The sequence below is a fragment of the Sphaerodactylus townsendi genome, linkage group LG04 (assembly GCF_021028975.2).
Source record: "Sphaerodactylus townsendi isolate TG3544 linkage group LG04, MPM_Stown_v2.3, whole genome shotgun sequence".
NCBI lineage: Eukaryota > Metazoa > Chordata > Lepidosauria > Squamata > Sphaerodactylidae > Sphaerodactylus > Sphaerodactylus townsendi.
Genome location: NC_059428.1, coordinates 93,653,646 through 93,676,952, shown reverse-complemented (window position 1 = coordinate 93,676,952; position 23,307 = coordinate 93,653,646). Strand labels below are relative to the sequence as shown.

The 23,307-nt window shown below is 41.9% G+C and overlaps 2 protein-coding genes across 2 annotated transcripts in view; one reads left to right on the top strand and one right to left on the bottom strand.

Moving 5' to 3' along the window:
• Positions 1–13,724, top strand: part of NIPA2 (NIPA magnesium transporter 2) — a 31,235-nt gene extending 17,511 nt beyond the window's left edge. Inside the window, exons 2-6 of the mRNA XM_048495091.1 lie at positions 2,025–2,255; positions 9,173–9,229; positions 10,829–10,919; positions 11,741–11,901; positions 12,809–13,724. Coding sequence (XP_048351048.1) covers positions 2,117–2,255; positions 9,173–9,229; positions 10,829–10,919; positions 11,741–11,901; positions 12,809–13,446 — 1,086 coding nt within the window. The 5' untranslated portion in view covers positions 2,025–2,116 and the 3' untranslated portion in view covers positions 13,447–13,724. The remainder of the gene's footprint in view (positions 1–2,024; positions 2,256–9,172; positions 9,230–10,828; positions 10,920–11,740; positions 11,902–12,808) is intronic.
• A 3,775-nt stretch (positions 13,725–17,499) lies between these two features.
• Positions 17,500–23,307, bottom strand: part of CYFIP1 (cytoplasmic FMR1 interacting protein 1) — a 68,348-nt gene continuing 62,540 nt past the window's right edge. The window contains exons 27-31 of the mRNA XM_048492635.1: positions 21,944–22,016; positions 20,816–20,910; positions 19,966–20,204; positions 18,678–18,825; positions 17,500–18,518 (exon numbers count right to left, since the gene is read on the bottom strand). Of these exons, the coding sequence (XP_048348592.1) occupies positions 18,354–18,518; positions 18,678–18,825; positions 19,966–20,204; positions 20,816–20,910; positions 21,944–22,016 (720 nt within the window). The 3' untranslated portion in view covers positions 17,500–18,353. The remainder of the gene's footprint in view (positions 18,519–18,677; positions 18,826–19,965; positions 20,205–20,815; positions 20,911–21,943; positions 22,017–23,307) is intronic.

Here is a 23,307-nt window from a genome sequence, read left to right as displayed (position 1 = left end):
CCAGGTAGCAAAGATCTAGAATTCTGCCTAAAATTGCACTGCAATTTTGGTGTACATATTAAAGCACTTTATCATAATTGAGTTTATTGAGTAAGACTACGTCTTACAAAATCTGTTGGCCCCTGCATTGTGTGATACATTACTGGCAATGGGATTTCATGCAATACATTGTGAGAGTAGGTTTTTTGTTTGTTTGTTTTGAGGTGGGAACGGGGATTTTATTTCAGGAAAGCTATTCTTTTGCATGACAAATTGAACATTCATTTTCTGTCTCCTCTTAAGCACTGCTACTTTTCTTTCTCAACTTTTAAGATCTATTCCATGAATTCTTGTTAGTGTTTTTCAGCAGTCATTGGGTTCCTCCCCAAACTCTGAGCCATAAATCAAACCATATAGAAAACTGTAACTTTTTTCAATATAGTTATGAATAAGAAAATACATAATGGCAAATTAAACCTATGAATTTAATGTGGCTAAAATATCAATCAAAAAGGTAAGAAGAAGAGTTGGATTTTAAACCCCGATTTTCTCTACTGTAAGGAGTCTCAAAGCATCTTACAATTGCCGTTCCCCCTCCCTCCAACAATAGGCACCTTGTAAGATAAGAATTATGACTAGTCGAAACAAGAAATGTTGATCATAGAGTTTGTTATACTACCATAACCAGACAAGGTAAGCTTGCCCTGGTTAAAGATTACTATGTATTCTTACCAACCTGTTGATGTTATCATCAGCTGCAGTTTGTCATCAGTTGACTCAGAAGCAACTGATCAGTATTTTCTGTTGCAGCATTGGCTGTCCTGCCAGTCAGTCAGAGGTCCTTCATATCACATACTAACTGATCTTTTAACTGGAGATTGAACTTGACAGGGATTGAATTTGAGACTTTCTGATTGCAAATCAGTTGCTCTACAGCCCTCCCTACTCATTATGAATATGCAGTTCTCTTAGGAGGTCTGTGAGTTTGATATCCTTTGTAGCTGCATGCATAGCCATTTAAATGTTTGGTCCTAAATATCCTAATTGCTGACAGAAGAAAAGTGTAATAAGGAGAAAACCCCCAAGAAGTATAGACCTCTATGGAAAGAAACACATATTACCCTAACATGCCTCTGAAGATGCCAGCCATAGATGTGGGTGAAATGTTGAGCAAAAAATGACAGTCCATTGCCACACAGCCCAAAAAACCTACAACCATCAAAAAATAGGGGAAAAAATCTTGTAAATAGGGAACCTCTTACTATCTAAATTTAAAAACAATCTCCATAACGGTAGCATTATCCAGGAACAGTAGGAAAACATCTAATATATGTTTGCCAGATGCAATAGTGGAATGATTGTTAGGAGATGGTTTTAAAAACCTATAAATATGGGAAGCTAAATTGATTGGGAGCTGCTTCTTTGAATATTTTTATGGATTCTTGTAATTCCTGTCCTTGAGCTATGTAGCCGTAATGGGACGCATGATTAATCAAAATGCAAGGAGGCATGTAGTTATGCTGTAAAAATTGTAAAATAGAAGCAAGTGTTCTTGAATAGTATCATTTGTGAAGTGTACACATTAACAAACTGAAAAAATAGCTGTGGGGTACCTCTTGCCAGGAATGAAAGAGTGTGATATAGGAAAAACAACTAGATGCCTGGGACTTCTGAAATGTACATCTGTATATGAATCAGGCCTGACCAGAGTCATCCAGAACAACCCATTGTTAGGAACATTGAGATGCCTATTTAATTGATATTAATAGAGAAGTTTATTAGAGCATGGACTATGGGATGGGGCCATAGCTCAGTGGTAGAGTATCAGCTTGTTATGTAGAAGCTCCTGGGTTCAGTGCCCAGCATCGCCAGTTAAAAGGACGCAGCAGCATCCTGAAAGACATCCTGAAGACCTGCTGCCAGTCTAAATAGTCAGTGCTGACCTTGACGGCCCAGTGATTTGGTTTTGTATAAGGCACTGCTGCGTGGTCATGTGCACAGAAATCAACATGTGTCTAAATGTAACCACAGTTTAATTTGTTTAGGTTTCAGTTTAGCAGCCCCTTGTCTTCAGTACTGGCAGCAGATTTGTTCCATCAGCAATGTGACATTTTGGAATGCCTCAGCAACTGTCGACATGATCCAGAATAGTGGAAAACATTATTTCTACATTGGTCTAATACTGGCAATGAGCTCTAGCCTTTTCATTGGTGGGAGTTTCATCCTGAAGAAGAAAGGACTCCTTCGACTGGCCAGAAAAGGTTCCATGAGAGCAGGTAAGTTATTTTGTTTGGTATAACTTTTTTAAAACTTTGTTTTAACTTGTAAGGGAAGCCTGCTGAATTAGATCCTTGTACAAAGGATCTGTTGTCCTTGGAGGAACAGGACATTACTGCCTTCATAAGGGCTTCATCAAGTGCTGAATTGCCAAAACATTTCTGCCCTGATAGGTAATCCATCTTCCCAGCATTTCAGATACAGGTTGCTAGCTCAGCAACTGCCCACTGTCAAAGCTGCTGGTGTCTGCTGAAAATGTTTAATTTTTAGATAATCTGCCTAAACTTAACCAAATTAAAAGAAGGATTCTGAAGGAATTCCTCTGGTGGAAGCTCTGGGAAAGCGCTAAAGAAGAGAAGGCTCTGATGGTGAGGGACTGAAGCCTTATGGGCTGTCTTGAGAGAGAACTTGTTTTCTGTAAGTGATGCCTCACAGACTGCTGTCACCATCGTTGGGTTGTACTGTACCCTGAGGTAAGACTGGCTCCTATGTGGGTAGAGGTCAAACAGTGGAACCTTCAGCACCTTCATAATGTAGGAGGGAAGTGAGTGCAAGACGCTGGGTCTCTCCCTTCCCTTAGGAGATTGTTACCTCATTTTTTGAGTGACTGAAAGGATAGTCTCGGAGAAACCAAACTTGTGTGCAAAGTGCTTTGCAACTCTTTGCAAACAGACTTAAGGACCGATTAGCTTAGAGAACTTAGCTTGGTTTATTAATACAGTCATTGACTAGATATACAATTGAAAATAATTACATTTAAAACCACAAAAGCTCTGAATAAGAACTCTCTATATAGATTGTCCATAATATAAACTTGGCATAACAGGAAAACTTTTTTCAAAAAAATACATTTATGAAATACTAGCGGGGCCCGGCCACGCGTTGCTGTGGCTTATTGTGGTGAAATGGGAAAGGAACAGTAGCAGCAAATCAATTGCAGAGGCCAGCAGTACGTACTCATGCAAACACGCAGCGTGATACTGTGCGATGTCATTGATGTGTGTGCCCGCATTCCTGGGGGGCGGGGGGAATGGAAAGGCACCACTCCCACACATCTAGGCTGGCTGGTCATGATCCTTTACCTGGGAGTAAGTTTGGTTGGTGGCAATGGGTGTCGCTTCTGAGGAAACCCTCTGAGGGGCGCGACACAGCCATTCAAAGTATGTCACGGTTGCTGTACCGAGCTTACTCCTGAGTAATGCATGCCTGGTTTTCTTAACCGCAGTATTCAGGGAATCTAGGGTGCCTGGCCCCTCCCTCCCATCCCTTGCATGTCGCCCCTCCCGCCCTTCCCTTTCCCTCCGCTAGGGTGGGTGGGTCATATCAAGATGCTGGGCCCCCTGCCTCCCCTCCCTTGCATGCCACCCCTCACTGTCTCCCCTCTCTCACTTCTCTTCCCTTGCATGCCTCCCCCTCTGCCTCTTTCCTCTCCCTCCCTCCCTTCCCTCTCCCTCGTGTGTATGTATGTGTATGTGTTTCACTTCCATTCGAGTTACAGCCTATGTACTGTTTTCACTGCTCATATCTGGCCATCTGAGTGAACATTCTAAGCTACACGAACATTCTAAGGGTGACAGTTACACACAGGCAGCTGCATGTCCTTCACCATGGAGCGCCAGGAAAAAGGCGTTTTACCTGGGCCAGGTGTGAAATTTCAGGTATGTGAACATCTAAAAACACTCTCACCTGGCTGACTATAGTGGCTGGGAATTTTCAGAGGAATTGGCCCAGCAGTTACTGAGTTATACTATCATCAACAAAAACACTGTTAGCTTTTTATATATATAGATTATGTGCCCAGAGGTGGGATTCAGCCGGTTCGAGACGGTTCTAACCGGTTGTTAAAATTTTCTCAGTTCGCAGAACCTGTTGTTAATGATTAACTCCATAAGGGACAAGGGGGCAATCTCTGTCTCTGGGTGCAACAAAACTCATCAAGTGGGGGATGCAAAATCACCCCCAGGGGCCCCCTGCCCTCCATGGCACCCCCCTGCCCTCCATGGCACCCCCCCAATCCCACCCCCACCCCTCACACACTTACTTTAGTTTCAGAACGAGATAGGAATTTGCAGCCGATCCCTAACTTAAGTCTCTTTTCTGCAGCCTGCTGCCTGGCTGTCTCTCTCTTCAGCCTCCCCACAGCTAAGCTGAGCAAAGCAGAGGGGAGAAGCAGCTGGCTGCCAGGGGAGAGGAGTCCAGGTAGGCAGGGTTAGAGGAGAGGCAGGCAGAGGGGCAGGCTGGAAACTGCTGAAGGGTAAGCAGAGCAGCGCCAGAGGACCTACCCCAGAGGAGGAGGTAGAGGAGGATGGGCATGGTGGCCTCTGAGTCCAAGCAGCACCTAGAAGGAAGCACCCCACCCACCCACATCGCGGCTTGGGCTCTGCTTGCTGCTCATGCGCAGCCAGGCAGGGCAGGCTTGGATCCCATAGGGCACACCCGGCGAGCTGGTGTGTGTGTGTGTGGGGAGGTTAGGGTTAGGTTTTTTTAAAATATAGCCTTAAGTAAGCCTTTTCCTCTCCTCAGCCTTTTCCCCCACTTATCCTTAGTTCCAAAGATGCTGCAGTCACAGAAGTCCTTTTCTGGCTTTTATGCATTGCAACCTCCAGTTTACTTTCAGTTTGTGAATTTGTCCTCTCCAGATTTTCAAAGGTAGGGCAAAACCTGGAGCAGATCACAGATCTGGCACATCAGGTCTTCCATTTGGGAGCAACAACGCACGGAAATCCGTGTTCCGGGATTGCAAAATACCTGTTTGGGGAAGTGGGCGCAGAAGGCAGGAGTGGGGATCATTTTTCCTTTCTCCCAGATTTTTGCAAAGCAACACTCTGTCTATTACCTTACGTTTAAATAAAAGCCATCACTTGTTGGAAGTTCTGGAAGGAGATCTCAGTGCACACACACCCTTTCCTTTTAATGTTAATAAATTAAAGGGAGGTAACCAGAGTTCTAAAACGATCTCAGAAGTCTCATTCTAAAAGTGTATTAAAGACTGGAGTTGCTAATCTGCAGATGGGTGGAATTACTACTGTATTATGCTAAAGCAAGACTTTTTTATTTTAAAAGTTTGGGGAGGACACCATTTTATTTCTACTGGGAAGGAAGTTTCTGCCTAGCATGCCCAGATGCTGATTCAAAACAAAGGATACAAATATAATACATAGAGGTATTATTTATTACTACTGTTTATATTCTAATATTTTAGCCCTATGTGGAAGTTTAATTTTTGTTGGCCATGCTTCTTGTCCTTTAAATGAGTTGTTAAAATATAATTAAACTTCATATCTTAAATAAACTTAAATATAATTAAACTTCATATCTAATCATTAATTATGAATATGAGGAAGTTATGGGATTAGCAAAGGGCAGCCTTTCCTGTTCATGAATTATAAATAGATTGGTTGTTGTGGTTTTTCCGGGCTGTTTGGCCGTGGTCTGGTAGATCTTGTTCTAAATGTTTCACCTGCATCTGCAGCTGGCATCTTCAGAGGTGTATCACAACACACTTCTCTATGGGATACACTTTGAAGATGCCAGCTGCAGATGCACACAAAACGTTAGGAACAGGATCTACTAGACCACGGTCACACAGTTCAGAAAACCCACAGCAACCAGCTGAATCTGGCCATGAAAGCCTTCGACAATTTAGCTGAAGTTCTTTGCAAATGAATGCCAGTGAACTTTAGCTTTGCTATTTGTGCACAATGGAAAGAAATATAAACAACATGTTCTTCCCTAGCATGACCATAACAGTCTATTTTCCCTAAGGCTGGTACAAGAGTCCCATCTTAAATAGAAGAGCAGAGAACTATGTGTTGTAGAGAGATTTATTTTTCTCCTGTTACCATCCTGTTACCGTTGCTGTGAGGTACAGTTTGGGAAATGTTTTGCTGGGGGTGGGGTTGTAACAGACCTGTACCCAGCTGTTCCTGCACACTTGAATATTATAGCACAGAGCAGCCAAATGCAGGCTGCATTACCTTTGTATTAAAAACAGGGTCCACCTTTGACCCAGTTGAGAAGGAATTATTCTGTTACAGTGATAAGCCAAAATGTATTAAGTTTAGACTTTTAATGAATTTAAGATGGATGTTTTTAGTTCATCTGTGTTTTAAATAGTATTTAATGTGATGATTTTATTGTTTATTATACACTGGAAACTTCCCTGAGCCTGGGAGGCGAAGACCGTCTTACCCCATATGTCCCAAATAGGTCCCTGCGTTCAGCAGAGGCCAATTTACTGGTGATCCCTAGCCCCTCGATGATGACGGTTGGCCTCCACCCGGGCCCGAGCCTTTACAGCTCTGGCCCCTGCCTGGTGGAACGCTCTTCCATCAGCTGTCCGGGCCCCTGCCGGGATCTTGCTGAGTTCTGCAGGGCCTGCAAGACTGAGCTGTTCCACCCGGGCCTTTGGGGAGACCAGCCGTAGATAAGGGGTCCTCCTTTTCCTCTCCCTCCTTTATGACATCGAGATCCTGCCACCCCTTCCGTTTTGGGGTTTATGGGAATTGATAGCAGGCGCCATCTTTAGTTAATAAATGCTGCATTTTAAATGGGGTAGGGTTTATTTTATTAGAGCTGTTTTAATCTATATATTTATTGTATTTAACTTGATGTTGTGCTCTATCTATGTTGTACACCGCCCTGAGCCCTTCGGGAGGGCGGTTTATAAACAAATAATAAAATAAATAAATAAATAAATAAATAAAATGCATTAAATAAAGTAGACTGGAATTAGTAGGCATTACTACCAGGAAAGCCAGTATGATGAAGTGGTTAGGATCTGGGAGACCCAAGTCTGAATTCCCCCTCTGATATGGAAACTGGGCCAGGCACTGTCAGAAGGGGATAATGTCGTAAGCTACTTTGGGTATCCCAGATCCTAACCAAAAGCTTGCACTGCATATCACCTCTATAAGCTCTTTGAAAAATTTAGTGTTTGGCTATCTTCGCATTCATGTTTCTGCTTGTTCCTTGATTGTATGCCAAGCAAGATTGTCTTGATAGTCTTTGCAACGGACCACAAAGAATCATGTTTTTACGCAATGTGTGTGATGAGGTATGCCTTGAAGAGTGTCAGTTGATGGGCAGAGTTAAGGTAGAACTAGGAAAAGCAGTTAGAGCCTGGGACTGGGAAAGTTAAGACTAAGAGCATTGTCAGTATTAAAATTCAGTGTGTGCAACTACTGTGAAAAACATGACTTGAGATTTGTCCCTGTCCTCCCTCCCTCCCTTGCTCTGTGCTGTGTTTCCAATGTTGGGGGGGGAGGCAATTGGGGGTGTTGGATATAATTCCATAAAACGTTTTCACGGCAGTAATAAAACATTTTGAAAGCATTTTGAAAATGTTGTCAACAAATTTTATTTCTTCTGTGTGGCACGGCCCCATTGCTGTGTTCAGATTTGTGAGTTGGGGCATGTTCTATAATGTGATTGTGACTTTGATATGACCTGGGGCAAAAAAAAATTCATTGTTTTGTCATGGTGGGAGAGGGCAGCCACCCATGGGGGTGGGGACGCAAAACTCAGATTTTGTCCCTGGGCTCCATTTTCCCTAGATACATCTCTGTTAAAAGAAAATATGACCTTCCACTTTCAGTTTTGTAGAGGCTAAGTTCTGCCTCATGAGGGAGGGCACTGGGCTTGAAAACTGGTGAAAGTACCAACAACAGTACTGGAGGGGAGGTACAGAAAAATCCAGAGGCGGAGTGAGGGGGAACTGCACCTGGGACGCGCAGACCCTGCGCCCCTGCCGCAGCACTGCCCACCCTGCTCTGGAATGCCCCGCCCCCAGAACGCCCAGGCCACGCCCCCACCATGTCACTCCCCTCCTGGTCCCGTTGGCCCCACCACCATCGGAACCTGTTGTTAAAATTTTTGAATCCCACCACTGTATGTGCCCCTTTTAAATTTCTGTTTGGAGACCTGGTGACAAACTTTTCACATATATGCACAAAATTTTGCCATTTGTGTAGAGACCTGAGGCATTTAAGTAAGACAAGATCTTTTTGACCCATTGAGATTCAGACTGATCTGGAAATAAAACTGAAAGTGGATGAATGAGTTTTAAGTTGAGTGGCTTTATGGAATGATTAGTGGAAAAAGACATGTTCCAGTGTTCCCACTTGTCTTGGTTCACATGGGCGCAGGCTGTCTGATCTAGGGATCTTTCTATACCTACCTTGCAATAGAGTGGAGCATCTCACTAAAGCAAATGCCCTTCTGTAGTTAACATCTAGGAATGAAAGATAAGCAGTTGGATGTATCTTTTATCTGCTGGAGATAAAAAGACAAGGGAGTTCGTTAAGCTGATCTGTTTCTTGATATCATCTATCCTCTTTCTTAGGGTATGAAAGTTGTCAGATGCCACCTTGCTACCATATTTTAGGAGGAATATATTTGGTAGCATTCTAGATTGCAAAGTTAAATTCTGCAATCTTAAAAAGTGTTTTTCCAACATCAGGTCTTTCTTGATCTCAGCAAAGGCACATAGAGTTCTATCATTACTACTCTTGAAACTTAGCTTACCGAAAAGTTTCAAAAGATTTTTACTGTTTTCAGCTGGTCGGTTTTTGAATTTGATGTCTTCCATAGTTGTATGAAAACACATAGATACTTTACATCTGACAACATTTCAGTTTTGAAATACATCCATTTGCTGGTGCAAGGAATATCTGCGTATAAAAAGCTCACTCTTGATCTTTCAGTGACTTTTGTACAGTCAGACTGCACGGGCCATCTTTCATGAACTAGATTGGATAGTCGGCTGTGTTTGTAATATCCAACATATTTCCTTGGATATTCAACAGTGCAAGCTGCTTTAATTTAATACCTGTATCTCTCCTTTAAAAGGGATCGTAGGACTTGAGGGAATATTCACTGTAGTAATTTTTTTTGGTTTTTCCCTTTAAAAATACAGGTCAAGGTGGCCATGCATACCTGAAAGAATGGTTGTGGTGGGCTGGACTACTATCTAGTAAGTATCTGTAGATGCTAAAACTGGCAGCTATTTTCCTCATGAACAAGGTGTGTTAGATCCAATGAAGTGCCTGCAGAAGATTCTTGCTTCTAGTATTTCCTGCTTCTCTCTTTACCCCACAGCCAAAAACTTAAAACCTTGATGCTGGAGGCTGCAAAATCTGTGTAGACAAAAAAGAAAACAGGAAAGGACAAAACCTGGGTGGCACAACTCCAGCTTGCTCTTCTGCCAATGGAATGGTGGCAGAAGAGGAAGATTTGGGCAGTTTTGCCCAGTTCTGTTTCTTCAGTGTCCGTAGAGGATTGCAGCCTCCATCACCAGCTTTTCAGAGGTCTCAGAATTGCTGGGAAAGTGTAGGAAAGATCTGTATCCATGATTTATCCTTGTTCTCACCCTTTGTGGTCTAACTGAGAATTATAAATGGAAATTGCATTGTAAGTGCAACCATTGTGAAAAAAAATAGCGGCCCCAGACTTAACGGGTGCAGCCATTGCTGCAGGAGGGAGACGGTTGGCTCCTCCCTTCCCGGCTGGGTTGGGGCATGGCAGCGCACGTGCAAAGGGGGATGGGCGTGCCTGCTTTAAAAGCCAGCACGCGGCAAGCCCTAGCCTCTTCCTTCGTCTGAGGATCAAAGATCCCCCACCCTCCCTCCCTAGGTGGTTAAGCTTTCACTGTTGCTATATATATACTTGTCGCAGCCTAGCGGTGTTGGGCAAAGGACCTCATCCTTTAATGGAAAAATCTGAGCCTGCGAACCGGATTTTCCGCGGTCGGGGGCCTCCCTAAGAGGCTTGGGGTGGGGTGGGCTCAAGGGGCAGGCCACGGTGCCTGCAAACGAGCCTGACACCCCAGCAGGAAGGGGTGCCACGAATGGGTTTGCACCCAGGTGGCATCCAATAACTTCCTGTCCTATCCCCAATCATGGATTGGGGACGGTTCTGGGTTTAGCAGAGGGATGCTGGCCCGAGGCAGGATGAGGTCCTCTTGCTCCCCAGCTTCTGTTGATGTATGTTATGTTATAATAAACGGGCTGCAGCCCAATTTATTCCAAGTTGGAGTTATGTGTTAATTGCCAAAGTGAACTCTACCTATCTGCACACAAAGAGGAATACTGGACCAGGAACAAAGAGGAAAAAAGAGTTCTTACACAAGGCCTAGGAATAAACAGATTACATGTTGGAAAGGATGAAAAGATAGAGCATTTGAAGCTGAGCAACAGCCTCTTTGGACTTTTCCCCTCATTTGGCTGTCTATAGTTTGGATTTCATTCCAACTGTTAAAAAAGAGGAGCACTGATTGGTTTCTTTTTACTGTTAGTTTTTGCATATCTAAATAATTATGCAAAAGAAAATGCATCTTTCCTATAGTAATCTGTTGTCTACCTGCAACAGTAACTGTCACTCAAATTAGTGGGGACAGTATGATGATCAAAGATTAAAAAGTTGCAGAGGAAGCTCAAAACAGAATGGCCTGGAGTAAGCAGCTCAGTTTTCCTTCTCAGTCAAAACTATGATTGTGTGTCTTCTGGTTTCACCCACAGGAACTCATTTCCTTTTATTTCTCTGTGACTTGCCTTTTTTGCTTTTTAATTTGTAGTGGGTGCTGGAGAAGTTGCAAACTTTGCTGCCTATGCATTTGCACCAGCTACGCTGGTGACTCCATTAGGAGCACTCAGCGTTCTTGTAAGGTAAGAAATGTGATTGCACCTCAACGAGAGACAACTATCTAGAGTTATTTTAAAAGCCTTTTGATAACTGCAACCATAGTATCATGCATTAATAAATTCTGTAGTAAATAATTCCAATAGAGAACGTGTCTTTATATATGCATGTTCAAGATAATTTGTTCCGATTTTCAAAACACTGAAGTTTGTTTTTATTCAGTTGTCTGGTTTGAACCTCTGTAGATTTGTCAGTAGGAGCCGCGTGGTGTAGTGGTTAAGTGCTTGCACTGACACTCACATAGTCAGGAGTTCGAGCCCCCTGTGGGTCAGATATCCTGGCAGCTGGCTCATGGTCAACTCAGCCATCCATCCATTTCTTGGTTGGTAAATGAGTGCCTAGCTTATAGCTAGCTGGTAAAGAATAGCCAGAGAAAGCAATGGCAAACTACCCCAGAAAAGCAGCTTTCCTATAAAATCACTGCTTGCAGTGGTACCCCAGGGTCGGATATGACTGAAGGGGAAACTTTACCTTTTTTTTAACCTTTTAGACTTGTTAGTATGTATAAAGTTTCATTATCTTCTCCTTTTGTACTTCTCACAGTTGAATATGAGTGAGTTAATGGGATTTTTGTAGAGGTAAACTTGGTAAATTGTGTTGGCCTTCTGGTTTTATTGCTAATTGTGACTTGTGCTAGCTTTCCTTTTGAAGAGATTGATTTTGATTTTTAAAAAATATATGTGAATTAAAAAGCACCTGCCCTAATGCAGGGGGATTACAACTCTGCTGTGAAAAATCACACTTAGAATAGTGTGTGACTTGTGATACTTGTTTGTATTTCTTTCAGTGCCGTTCTTTCATCATACTTTTTAAATGAAAAACTTAACCTACATGGGAAAATTGGATGTTTGCTAAGTATTGCAGGTTCCACTGTGATGGTTATTCATGCACCCCAAGAAGAGGAAGTAGAAACTTTGAATGAAATAGCCCACAAGCTGGGTGATCCAGGTGAGAATGTAATTATTTGTTAAAAAATATTCATATGCCACCTGTTCTTGTGGTTCAGAGCATACCAATGAAAATACTAGTGTGTAGGCATGGATTCCAATTGTTGAAAGAATTACTACAGCTGTTAGTGGCTTTTTGTCAATGCAAGGCAGTATTCTCAAGCATTTCCTATCATAGCAAGATGATCACTCCTCAGCTTTAGTCCTTCTGCTATTACTTGGAAACAGGCGTGGTTGCTTTGGAATTGAGCAGTCTCAGTGATTGCCCTCATTCGAGCATTTGTAGGTCTTAAATGGTACTGTGGGTTGCATTCCTCTTAGAGGCATGGCGTGAGGACAAAACAGAGGGAGGGCTCTTGAAGGCTGATGGCAAATTTGGGTTTGCCTTCATAATTTGCAGAGTGGCCTTGCAACGCTGTAATCAATGTTAATAACTACTGAAAATAAACTACAAACCTGTTAATTATTAAGTGATGTTAGGGTCTCATATTTTGTCTTAGATGAGGAAACGTGTGGGGTTAATTTTCAAATGAGTCACAAAGTAGCATCAGTTTAGTACTTGAGAACCACTGAACAATGGTAGTCTGTGGAATGTTTGTTATGTAGTCTGTGGAATGTTTGTTCTAAGAACCTCAGGTTGGAATTGGCAGACACCTGTCCCCAAGTGATACATCTCCATTGTACAAGTACATTGAATACTCTCACGAATGCACAGCTGAACTTACATTTAGCTAAATTGGAGACTTTGTGTACCATATTTCCTGTGCCCATTTTTGAAATTTTCCAACCCCACAAAAAATACTTTGATTATTCTATAGCAGTGGCAGTGATGAGGCAGGTGTGTGTCATCTTGTTTTTAGCTCAAAGAAATCAACTGCTGATGTATATGATCTCTTTTAATATTGCAGGTTTTATGGTCTTTGCAACTCTCATAGTCATTGTGTCCTTGATACTGATATTTGTGGTGGGACCACAGCATGGGCAAAGCAACATTCTTGTGTACATAACAATCTGCTCGGTCATTGGAGCTTTATCCGTTTCCTGTGTAAAAGGTTTGGGCATTGCGATAAAAGAACTTTTTGCTGGAAAACCTGTGCTGAAACATCCTTTGGCCTGGATTCTGCTGCTGAGCCTTATTGTCTGCGTTAGTACACAGATCAACTATTTAAATCGGGCCCTGGATATATTCAACACTTCTATTGTGACACCCATCTATTATGTATTCTTCACAACATCTGTTTTAACTTGCTCTGCTATTCTATTTAAGGAGTGGCAACACATGGCAGCTGATGACATTATTGGCACATTTAGTGGCTTTCTCACTATAATAGTGGGGATATTTTTGCTGCATGCTTTCAAAGATGTCAAGTTCAGTCTAGCAAATTTGCCTGTCTCCCTTCATAAAAATGACAGAGGAATGAACGGCTCTCTTGCAAACCCATATGAACGCTTTAATCATGATGAAGAGACTGCATCTCATGTAGGTGATCTTCAGTCAACAGAAGGAATGTCCTCCAGGAGAAACGGAAACCTGACAGTATCTTAAAAAGCAATTCTGTAACTGTTTCGTTGTGTAAAGTCCATTGTATGTGCTTGTCATAAAAATGTATTTAAGCAGTATGTTTAGACAATCATTCATTTTTACATTTGAGTAGCTTGGACCAAACACAACCGTGGGTTTTTGTTTGCTTCTCATTCAGAAAAATTAAACTTTAAAACATGTTTTGTTTTTAAGCTACTATTTAAGATTTATTGCACTAATGACCATTTTAATTAATAAAATGCTTTATTTCTGCATTGGTAACTGATTGCCACAAACAGGAACCCTTGATCTCCTCCCATTTGTACAAACTGTCTGGTTTTCATGACAAGGAGTAGTAACTCTTTTGAATGTGTTTTCAAGTGGTTCATCTGCAAATACTAAGTGTGATTATGTGCATCTGTATGAAACAGCTGTTTTCTTCCTCGTGAATGAGGCTAAATTAACATGTTAAAGGGGGAAATGTCTACTATGTTAACCATGCAGATTATATAATGAAAATAACTTGGAGCCGGCAAGATTAATCATACGGAGGTGCCTTAATGATTTTGCACACTTAACATCGTAAACACTTAGGCCACATTCTGTCATATCTTTTAATAGCACTGGACAAGCTGGCAAGAAAAAACAAGTGGGAATTATCATAGTTGGCCAAACATCAGTGGAGATGAGGTAAGAATGCAGTTACATGGGCCAAGCAAAGTAATTGAATTGGATTTACATAAACAGTGTGACAGCATTCTAGAGTGTGCATCTGTCATTTTTGGAAGATGAAGCAGTTGGTTTTTAAACCTGCATTAATCCAGTGTTAGTTTTTGTTGGAATTTAAGTAAGGGCAGCAGAAGTGATGTTTTGATAAATGTCATCCTGCCTAATGGTGGTGCATGAGACAATGTTTTAACACTGTTTCTGGAAATGTCACCAGCTTCCTACTTGGGATAAAATACTATCCATCATCTACCATGCACTGGAAATGAGGTTTGATCACTTCTGTATTTCAGAATGTACACATGGAGTCACTTGGGAAAACAACAAAAAAAAAAAAGCTTTCTCAATCTTAACTGTTGCAGGGACATAGGACTCTATCCCATTTTCTGTAGCCTACTGCCTTTATGGAACAGCCTTTTTCAATATTGCTGTGGCTGGTTTAGAAAGCCTCATATTTTACAGAAGAGATCTCTGTGCCTGATAAAAGAATGCAGTTGAGTTAAGTGCTAGGGGCTTCCAAATTTTCTTGTAGCTAATTGTTGAGGGTTTTCCGGACTGTGTGGCCGTGGTCCAGTAGACTTTGTTCCTAATGTTTCACCTGCATCTGTGGCTGGCATCTTCAGAGATGTCTGTTACCCAGCTTAACAGTGTATACACTTATTTTTATAGAGCAATGGGGAATTACTTGGCTTGGCAATGCAAGAGGTAGGCTGGGAGAGGATATTTTTAGACTACGTATACCAGAAACGGCTTGAAACGTATCCGCAGAGAATTCACAAAAGAGACCAAATTGTAGTTTAAATATTTTTATATAAGTTTTGGTTGCACACAATCACACAGTGAGATTTGTTCTAGCTAGAACACGGCCATACAGCCCGGAAACCACACAGCACCCAAGTGATTCCGGCTGTGAAAGCCTTCGAAAACACAGTGAGATGTTAAGGCACATACACACAGTTCCTAAATATACAAATAGGGAGGAAAAGATAGGTCGGATGACAGAATGGGAGTTGAGGAAGCAGGGACTTATATGTTACCAATGAGCTACAGAGAAGTTCCAGAAGAAGGCAAGGATCTCTATGCCAGCATAGGGACCCAAGCGAAGGATGATATATCGTGTCTCACACCAACTTGACCAAGGGAGGTTCAGGTTAGAAATGAGCAATGAGCTTAAACTGAGCAGGACTTTTATAGGGTGGATCACTAGTTTGGTAGGAAAAGAGACCCTTTGCATTAGATTTCGTTTCTTGCCTCTATGCTGGGTTGCAGGGCTGAGCTAATTAGCAGCTGTATCTATTGTGTCTACTCCCTGGGACAATGGGGCCAATTGGTCCTAGATTATATCAGTGAAACCTTGAATGGTTTATGCAGAGGAGCTTCCTAAAGTCTCTGCCTTAAGTTTTCAAATTTGACTGAAGCTTGAGTGAACCAGGAAGGGATCTTGTTGTTAGGGAGATTGTATCTGGAGGTTAGGGAGATGGAAGAAGCAATTGCTTGGAGAAATGCTTTCCCAAAAGCACAGTATCAGGGATTTTCCAAAAAGCAGCTTAGCGAGGTGTGGTGTTCAGGAGTTCTACAGATTCCATTATGTTAAAGGAGTATTCTGACAGGGTGGGATAATCAAAGATTCATGTCCTTATTATGAGGCATCCAGATGGTATCACTGGAGTAACTCATAGATTTAATCTCTGCAGACAGACTGTTTTGCCTTAGGCTTGCTCTCAGCTTGGACACTCTGCTATCCACCAATACAAACATGGAAACTGGCATTTTGCAGCACACAGTGTAAGGAATAATATGAAAATCCAATAATTCACAAGGCAGGAGATGGAAGGCCATGCTAACATGTATCACAGAGAAAAGTCTGTTACACACTATGTCCAGTCTCTGTGATACACCTCTGAAGATGCAATATACAGGTGAAACATTAGGAACAAGTTCTACTGGACCATGGCCACACAGCCCAGAAAACCCACAACAACCAGTTGAATCCAGCCATGAAAGCCTTTGACAATACATTTCTAGTACTTTTAATTATCCTGTGAGAAAGTTGTAGTTCCTTTTTCCAAGGTACAGTTAGCCATTTTCAGTTAACCCTTTGTCACTGTTATCTATATAAATAAAAAGCTAGCAGTGACTTTGTTACTCATGCCCTAACGCCGAAATGGCTGGACGGATTGCCCTCAAATGTTCGCGTGACGTTCCTGCTTGTTGCGGGCAGGTAATCGGACCTTCAAATCGCCAAAAGTCCATACCTGAGCCAGGTAAAACGTCTTTTTCCTGGCGCACCAGGCCACGAAGCTGGCTGTGTTTAAGTCTCCCTCAGAATGTTTGTGCAGCATTTCTGTGGCCTGAGGGGTTGGTATGCCCTTAGAATGTTCGTACAGATGACCAGAGATGAGCAGTGAAAACACTAAATAGGTAATACTGTTAGGTAATACGAGTGGAAGTGAAACACGCACACACTTTGCCGTGTGAGACGTCAGGTGCGGTTCCCACACGCAGGTAACTTTCACTCCCTGTGCCTCACCCACTACTACCACACAACACACATCCAACCACCACTTACCCACTTCCTCACCCATATTCGCCACAGCTCTCTTTTACTAAAAGCGAGCTGGAGTTTGCCTTTTTCTTCTAAGAAAATCCACGGGGTGGGGACGAACCAACACTACTGGCTCTGCTTCTTTTGCACATGGCCCTTTAAGAACCCAGGGAGCTGGCCTCGATCTGAGCGCCTCACCACCCTGCCTCTGCTGCCTGACTGGGATAGCCTCCTTGCCCCAGTTCTGCCTTACCCAAGCCAGGACTGTGCATGTCAACCAGCCTCATGGACAGCGGAATTCGCACTCTGGACAATTCTGTTGTGGAATGGGAAGGGTTACCTTATACTAAAAAAACAAAGACACCACCATATAACAATGTGAATTGAAAAGGAAAAGAGGGATTCCATTTGACCACCCGAAAAGGCTATGCTGTGGATCATTGGACCTGCATGGACATCTGTGTGGGTTGCGGACTGTGATGAGAAGGACAATTGCCACAGCAACGCGTGGCCGGGCCCCACTAGTTTGATATAACTTTATTACCTGCTCTGAGGAAAGCTTGAAGCTTCATCACATGGCTATACTGCTTGCTTTTCAATTGGGGGGGGGGGATTGCAAGTTCTGAAGAAGTTGATTCAGTAGCAACTGATAAAAATAGACTACAGAAGACAAGCCATCAGCCATGATACCAGTGGACAACAGCTTGAGATAAAGGCTGTTTAAAGCAGATCCTTATTGGATCAATATTTGACAGCAAAATTAACCCTTCAGGCAAAAAGAAGTGGCAAAGACAAGCAACCACAGCTGTATTTTACATGTTTTAATTAGATATTTATTTTCAGAATTAAACAGCTGAAACCTGACATCACAAAGGTAAAATTATAAATATTTACCAAGCTTGGCATTAGAAAAAGCAAGGTTCTGCAACTGTTACATGAAAGCATTTTCAAAGAACAAACCAAAAATTTAAAAATGTTTAATTCTCCCACTTAAGAATGTTAAGAGCTCTACCTACCATTGTAGGAGTGACTCATGGTACTGCTTTGCCTATAGCCAGTGCAAGGACTCCGGGATATCTCTCTTTTATACTAGAAATTAAAACACGTTCTTGAATGCTTGAACAGATTCTACCAAATTTGGGAGTCTAATATGAATAATTAAAATAAACTAATAGTTGCTTTTAAAAATCTCCTTAACTGATTACATATTGATTCTGCTGGCATTCTAGAAGTGTTCCCATAATTAAAGATACTTATGGAATTGCAAAATAAGTTTTCCTTAAAGGTAACGGAGTAGCTTAATGCTTTTCTTACATAAGGAAATAATAATACATCCCCTATAATTGTTAATTTTACATTATTGCTAGTAAGCACGTGAAGTTAGACACAGTAAGACCAAACCGTTTGAAAATTATTATAAACAGCTGGACAAGTACAAAAGGTTTAAAGACTTAAAATGGGTATATTGCAAAGCCTTTTATCAAAAGTATATAAAAATCATCTAAAAAATCCACTCAGAAATGAGACTAAACACCTCTTTCAGAAGGGCCCAGGGTGTATAGTGACATTTGAGGCATCCATCCTCAAATTGATGTTAACAATATGTTGTGCTGATGTGATGCTCTTCTACTGCTGCCTCAAATACAACAGGATCTTATTTCTAGTTGCTGGCCAAGGACTGGTGAATGGGAGGCTGAAAACAGCGAACATGCTCCACTGGTGTGCCTTCTCCATCACCAGACTTCAAATATTTGTCCAAGATAGTAATGATCTCATCATTCAGGATCTGGAATTTTCGGATTCTTTCAACCATTTTCTTCAGAGGCTGTCGAAAAGAGGGGGGAATTGTGAGGGGAAAAAGCCAGGCCACAACAGGAAACTTGCCCACACATAAATCAAAAAGGAATTGTTTTAGAAAGTTCCTATAAAAACCCATATGACAGAAGAAAGAAACTGCATACAACAGGCCTCTTTGTTAACATACCACATTCTTTATGACTTCATCTTTGCCATCATGTTTCTGTACTTTCAGTAGGTGGTAGCAAAAATCTAACACATCAAATCGGCGCTGCTGCCCCAGAAGTACTATAATCATGCAGCCAGCCCAGTGCAGCCCATCTCCAAAACACTGCCTGTGAAAAAAGCACAGAAAATATATTTAATATGCCAAGTCAATATGGAACGTTGTATCCTAAAATACTTGTGTTCAGAGATTCTTAGAGGGAGGCATTATGCAATTATTTCCATCCTACCTACTGAACCTTATTTCCAAGGCAGCTTGCAGGTATTAATTTAAATAATATAATAAAATGTCTAATATAATTCTTAAAATAAATATCAATCCAACAGCCCAGCAAAAGAACAAAAAACTCTACCTAAGAAAACCCAGCTGCCAGCAGTCCAATTCAGTGGATCAGAGGCACCTGAGGAAATTTTTTTTATTTCCATCAGTGTTAGTAGCAAATTCCCTAACTAGGTGCTATTACAGAGAAGACCTTCTTTCCCTTAGATACCCAGCTCATTCTTGATCAGATGCCTCTGAAGCAGAGCAAAGTGATCAATCAAGTACACATAGCACCAGAATAAGCAACTGGAAAGTTTTTTGTTTTACTACAAGGCCCCTGGAAACTTGCAAGGAAAACAATGCCATTCTGTGTACTGTGCCACCTTTGCCTGAATAGCAATAACGCACCTGATGAAAACATGAACCAAGATTGTTCAAAAGAGACTGGCAAATTCTACATAACAGGTTTAAGACATTATTTGCTGTACTATCACAATGATATAAGCTACAGGAGTGATCAACCTATGGTGCTCCAGATGTTCATGAACTACAATTCCCATCAACCCCAGGGACTGATAGGAATTGTAGTCCATGAACATCTGGAGCATCATAAATTGGCCACCCCTAAGCTAGGACTTCATTTAAAATACAAGGCAACTTCCTTGTGAGCTTTTTGCAGACTCCCCTTTTCTTCCTACAAGCAACTGGTCCATTTCCCTGTCTGTCATGGGGTGATAAGTCTGAATAGACAATCCTATCTTGGGATGGAGGAAAAAAGGCCTTCTTGACCTAAGGAGTTTTTTTTTCCTTCAAGTGCTGAAAGAAAAACCACTTTAGTTGGGGAAAAGCCTCCAAGAAAGAGGATGGCTTCAAAGTTTGTTCAATGGAGGCCAATACTAATACTTTAAAATTGACCATATAACTAGCAATTCACATACAAATAAAGGAATATTAGATTAAAAGCCTTAGAGAATGTTTAGATACATACTCCACAGTAAATTCATGTGTACCCACAGGAATACAGTACACAAACTGCATTGCACTCCATAGGCGGTGAAATTCTACACATTCATCCACATGCATCACACCATTGCTGGGGAGAGGGCCACGCCAGATTGGATCATCCAGGAAGGTCCGAATCCTGGTTAAAATGACTTCAAACATGGACAGTCCGCAGCAGAGACGCTCCTTGGTCAACAAATCTCCTTCTCTTGCTATGGCAATTTGCTAGGATTGGAACCAAAGGGAACACCGTTATAAGACCTATTTGTAGACCAATTGAAATACACTGACAGAAATGTCCTGCTTCCTTCACTCTGCTTCCATGTTAGCATGCTGAAACTAAGCCCCACCACACAAATAAATGGCAGTAGACATTAAAAACAGCAGCTAACCAATCCTACTGAAAGCAATCTAAGAATATTCTCGAATGCAGACAGTGGAATCTGAAAAAAGGGCCATGTTCTTCTGGAAGCTAATATTTTAGCAAAGTTCAGAGCAGAAATGGCAGCTTAGTCTGTAACGAGCTCTGGGTTTTCCCTTTACTTTATTCAGTGACTTATAACAGAACAAATGGCTTTTGTTAAAGGTTATGAAGCACATCAGCTGGTTCCCTGAAATTTGAACTGCAAGTCCCTCATGTAAAAACCGTATGCTCTGGAAACTATGCTCCTAAATGTCATCCTGACACTGCCTTCTAGCATTTAACCAATTGGCTATGGAATTCTGAAAGCTGTCCCGTTCAACTCATTAAATACCAATGAGAGCTAGGATATCAAGGGCTGTTATGAAAATGTTTGTAGAATAGAGTTTTACTGTAAAACAAGTGAAGGCTGTACCTGAGGTGTGCCTAGCCTCTCAATAAGTGGAACAAGGTGCAGTGGAGCATACTTTGATTCCAGCCTCTTCATTTTAGCATCAAGCCTTTCACCCTCTGGAGGGAGACAAAACAAGTTTTTTTTCTCAAAAGGAAACTAGTGGTTTGTTTTCTACTGAGATGCACAGATATTCTCCTCCACCCCCTTTAATTGCGGTTACTGAAGGCAAGATATGTGCAAGTGGAAGGAGGTACTTATTTCACTCCTGCAATAAAGCTATTATGCTCGAACATACTTTTGCTCCCACACACATTAAAAGCAATTAAGATAATCCTTATCACACATAACTGCCAGAGTCAAGACAAAGGAATTTTAATGTACAAGCCTAACACCATTCCCCTCTCCACCAGCAAAAAATGTGTACAGTGGAACTAGCGGAGGAAACAGCACTTGGATGATCAACGATTTATGAAGAGAGAATGTTCCATGACAAGTAGGCAAACTGGGCAGGCAGTCGTCTCAGTTTCTTGGTGGTCTATTAAGATTTCAGTAGCGTACACTTAGGCAGAAGGGCAATGGAACGTGGTTAATGTCAGATTAAGATCTGGGAGACTCAGGTTCACATTCCTACTCTGACTGACATGCTTTTAAAAAACTACTCTGACCTGGAAGCTTGCTGGGTGATACAGGCAAGTCTCACACAATCAACTTTCCTTACTTTGCAGGGTTGTTGTGAGCCCAAAATGGAGGAGAGAAGAATATAAAATAGTGTGGATTCCCATTGGAAGAAAGGGCAGATAATAAATGAAATAAATACATTTAATGTTGCATAGCAGACCCAGGAAAAGGTAACAGTCTGCTACTGACAAGGCGAGGCAGTGGAGGAACAGCCAGCCAGCCAAGGAGCGAAACAAAAACCTTCAGGAGCAGCACGTCAGAGGTGCCAAGAATTTCCAGCATGGTGCTTACATCAACAGCGTGTCACTTGCTCAGGCTTCAAGCTTCAAGGGAGATTGAAGCACAAGCTACCAAATCCAGAGGCTCCATTTTTGCTATGCCAGGCAAGTAACAAATCCAGGATGTTCCCTGCTTGGACCACCACAAATAGCCGGAAACATGCATTAGGACAACAAAACAATGTGTCCATACCTTTGACATGAACTCGTGGTAAGATGTTCTGGAATGGAGCCGCATGCAACAGATCACACACTTCCTCTAGCGACTGCAACAAAGAGGACAAGATGCACTGAAAACATGCAGTAGCACATGAGACAGCACAGTAAGAATAAAGTAAGCAGCTGCCAGAGAGTCTGAGCCTCTCTTTTAAATAGCAGTTTGGTAGCAGGAGGCTGTCCTGGACTGGCAAACTAAGAGCTACAGAGTCTGGTCATCCAACCCAAACAGGCAGATTATTCTACAGGCAAAACCATGATCATATTTACTAAAAAGCCTAATGCAACTGACTAAATGTTCAACTGGCAAACAGCGAGAGATGACCCAAGCAGTGAGTCATGCTTTTATTTTTATCAGCATTATCTCCATAATTCATTATCATCTCAAGGACAACTCCACAAAGGAAGCAACACAAAGATGAAGGAAAATAATGCTGGATGCACAACCATTTTAAAGTGACTTCAAAACAGGAAATTCAGACTGTAGCAGCTTTATGTTCCAACTGCACAAAATGTTCTGGAAAAAAGAGGGCAAAGTTACGGTGAAAGGTTGCATCAGGCCTTAAATTGTGTAAAGCTGTTTCCGATGCCTCTGCTCAGCACAGAACGTTCATGTGAAGTTGCAATCTTTCTTCACCTCCAAGTAACCACAACTAGTGTCAACATGATTTGCCAAGATGTTCAAATCAAAATATGTGATCTACGGACAGGATTGATACTAAGCATTTCTAACTACTGTCTGCAATCTGTACACACACACAGAATCACGGAAGAGATTACAAGGGTCATCCAGTAAAACCACCTGCCATGCAGGAAGACACAACCAAAGCATTCCTGACAGATTGCCATCCAGCCTCTGCTGAAAAACCTCCAAAGACTCTATCACACTTTGAGGCAGTGTATTCCACTGTCAAGCAGCCCTTACCACCAGGAAGTTCTTCCTAATGTTTAGGCGGAATCTCTCTTCCTCTACCTTGAATCCATGATTCCTTGTCCTACTCTCTGGAGCAGCAGAAAACAAGCTTGCTCCCTCTTCAACATGACATCTCTTCAAACATTTAAACATGACTATCATGTCACCACTTATATTCTCTTCTCCAGACTAAACATTTCTGGCTCCCAAAGCCTCTCCTCATAGGGAATGGAATCCAGACCATTAACCATTTTGGTCACCACATAACCCGGTTCTTGACACTGCATACTGCACTGGCTTCTACAAGTGGAAAGAGTTTGCAGAAGTACACCTTTCCCTCTCCCCAGCAGCCCATGTTGGCTCTAAAGAACTTTGGCAGAGTTTTTGGAAACCCTATTGAACAGCATGCCATACAGCATACTGGAACG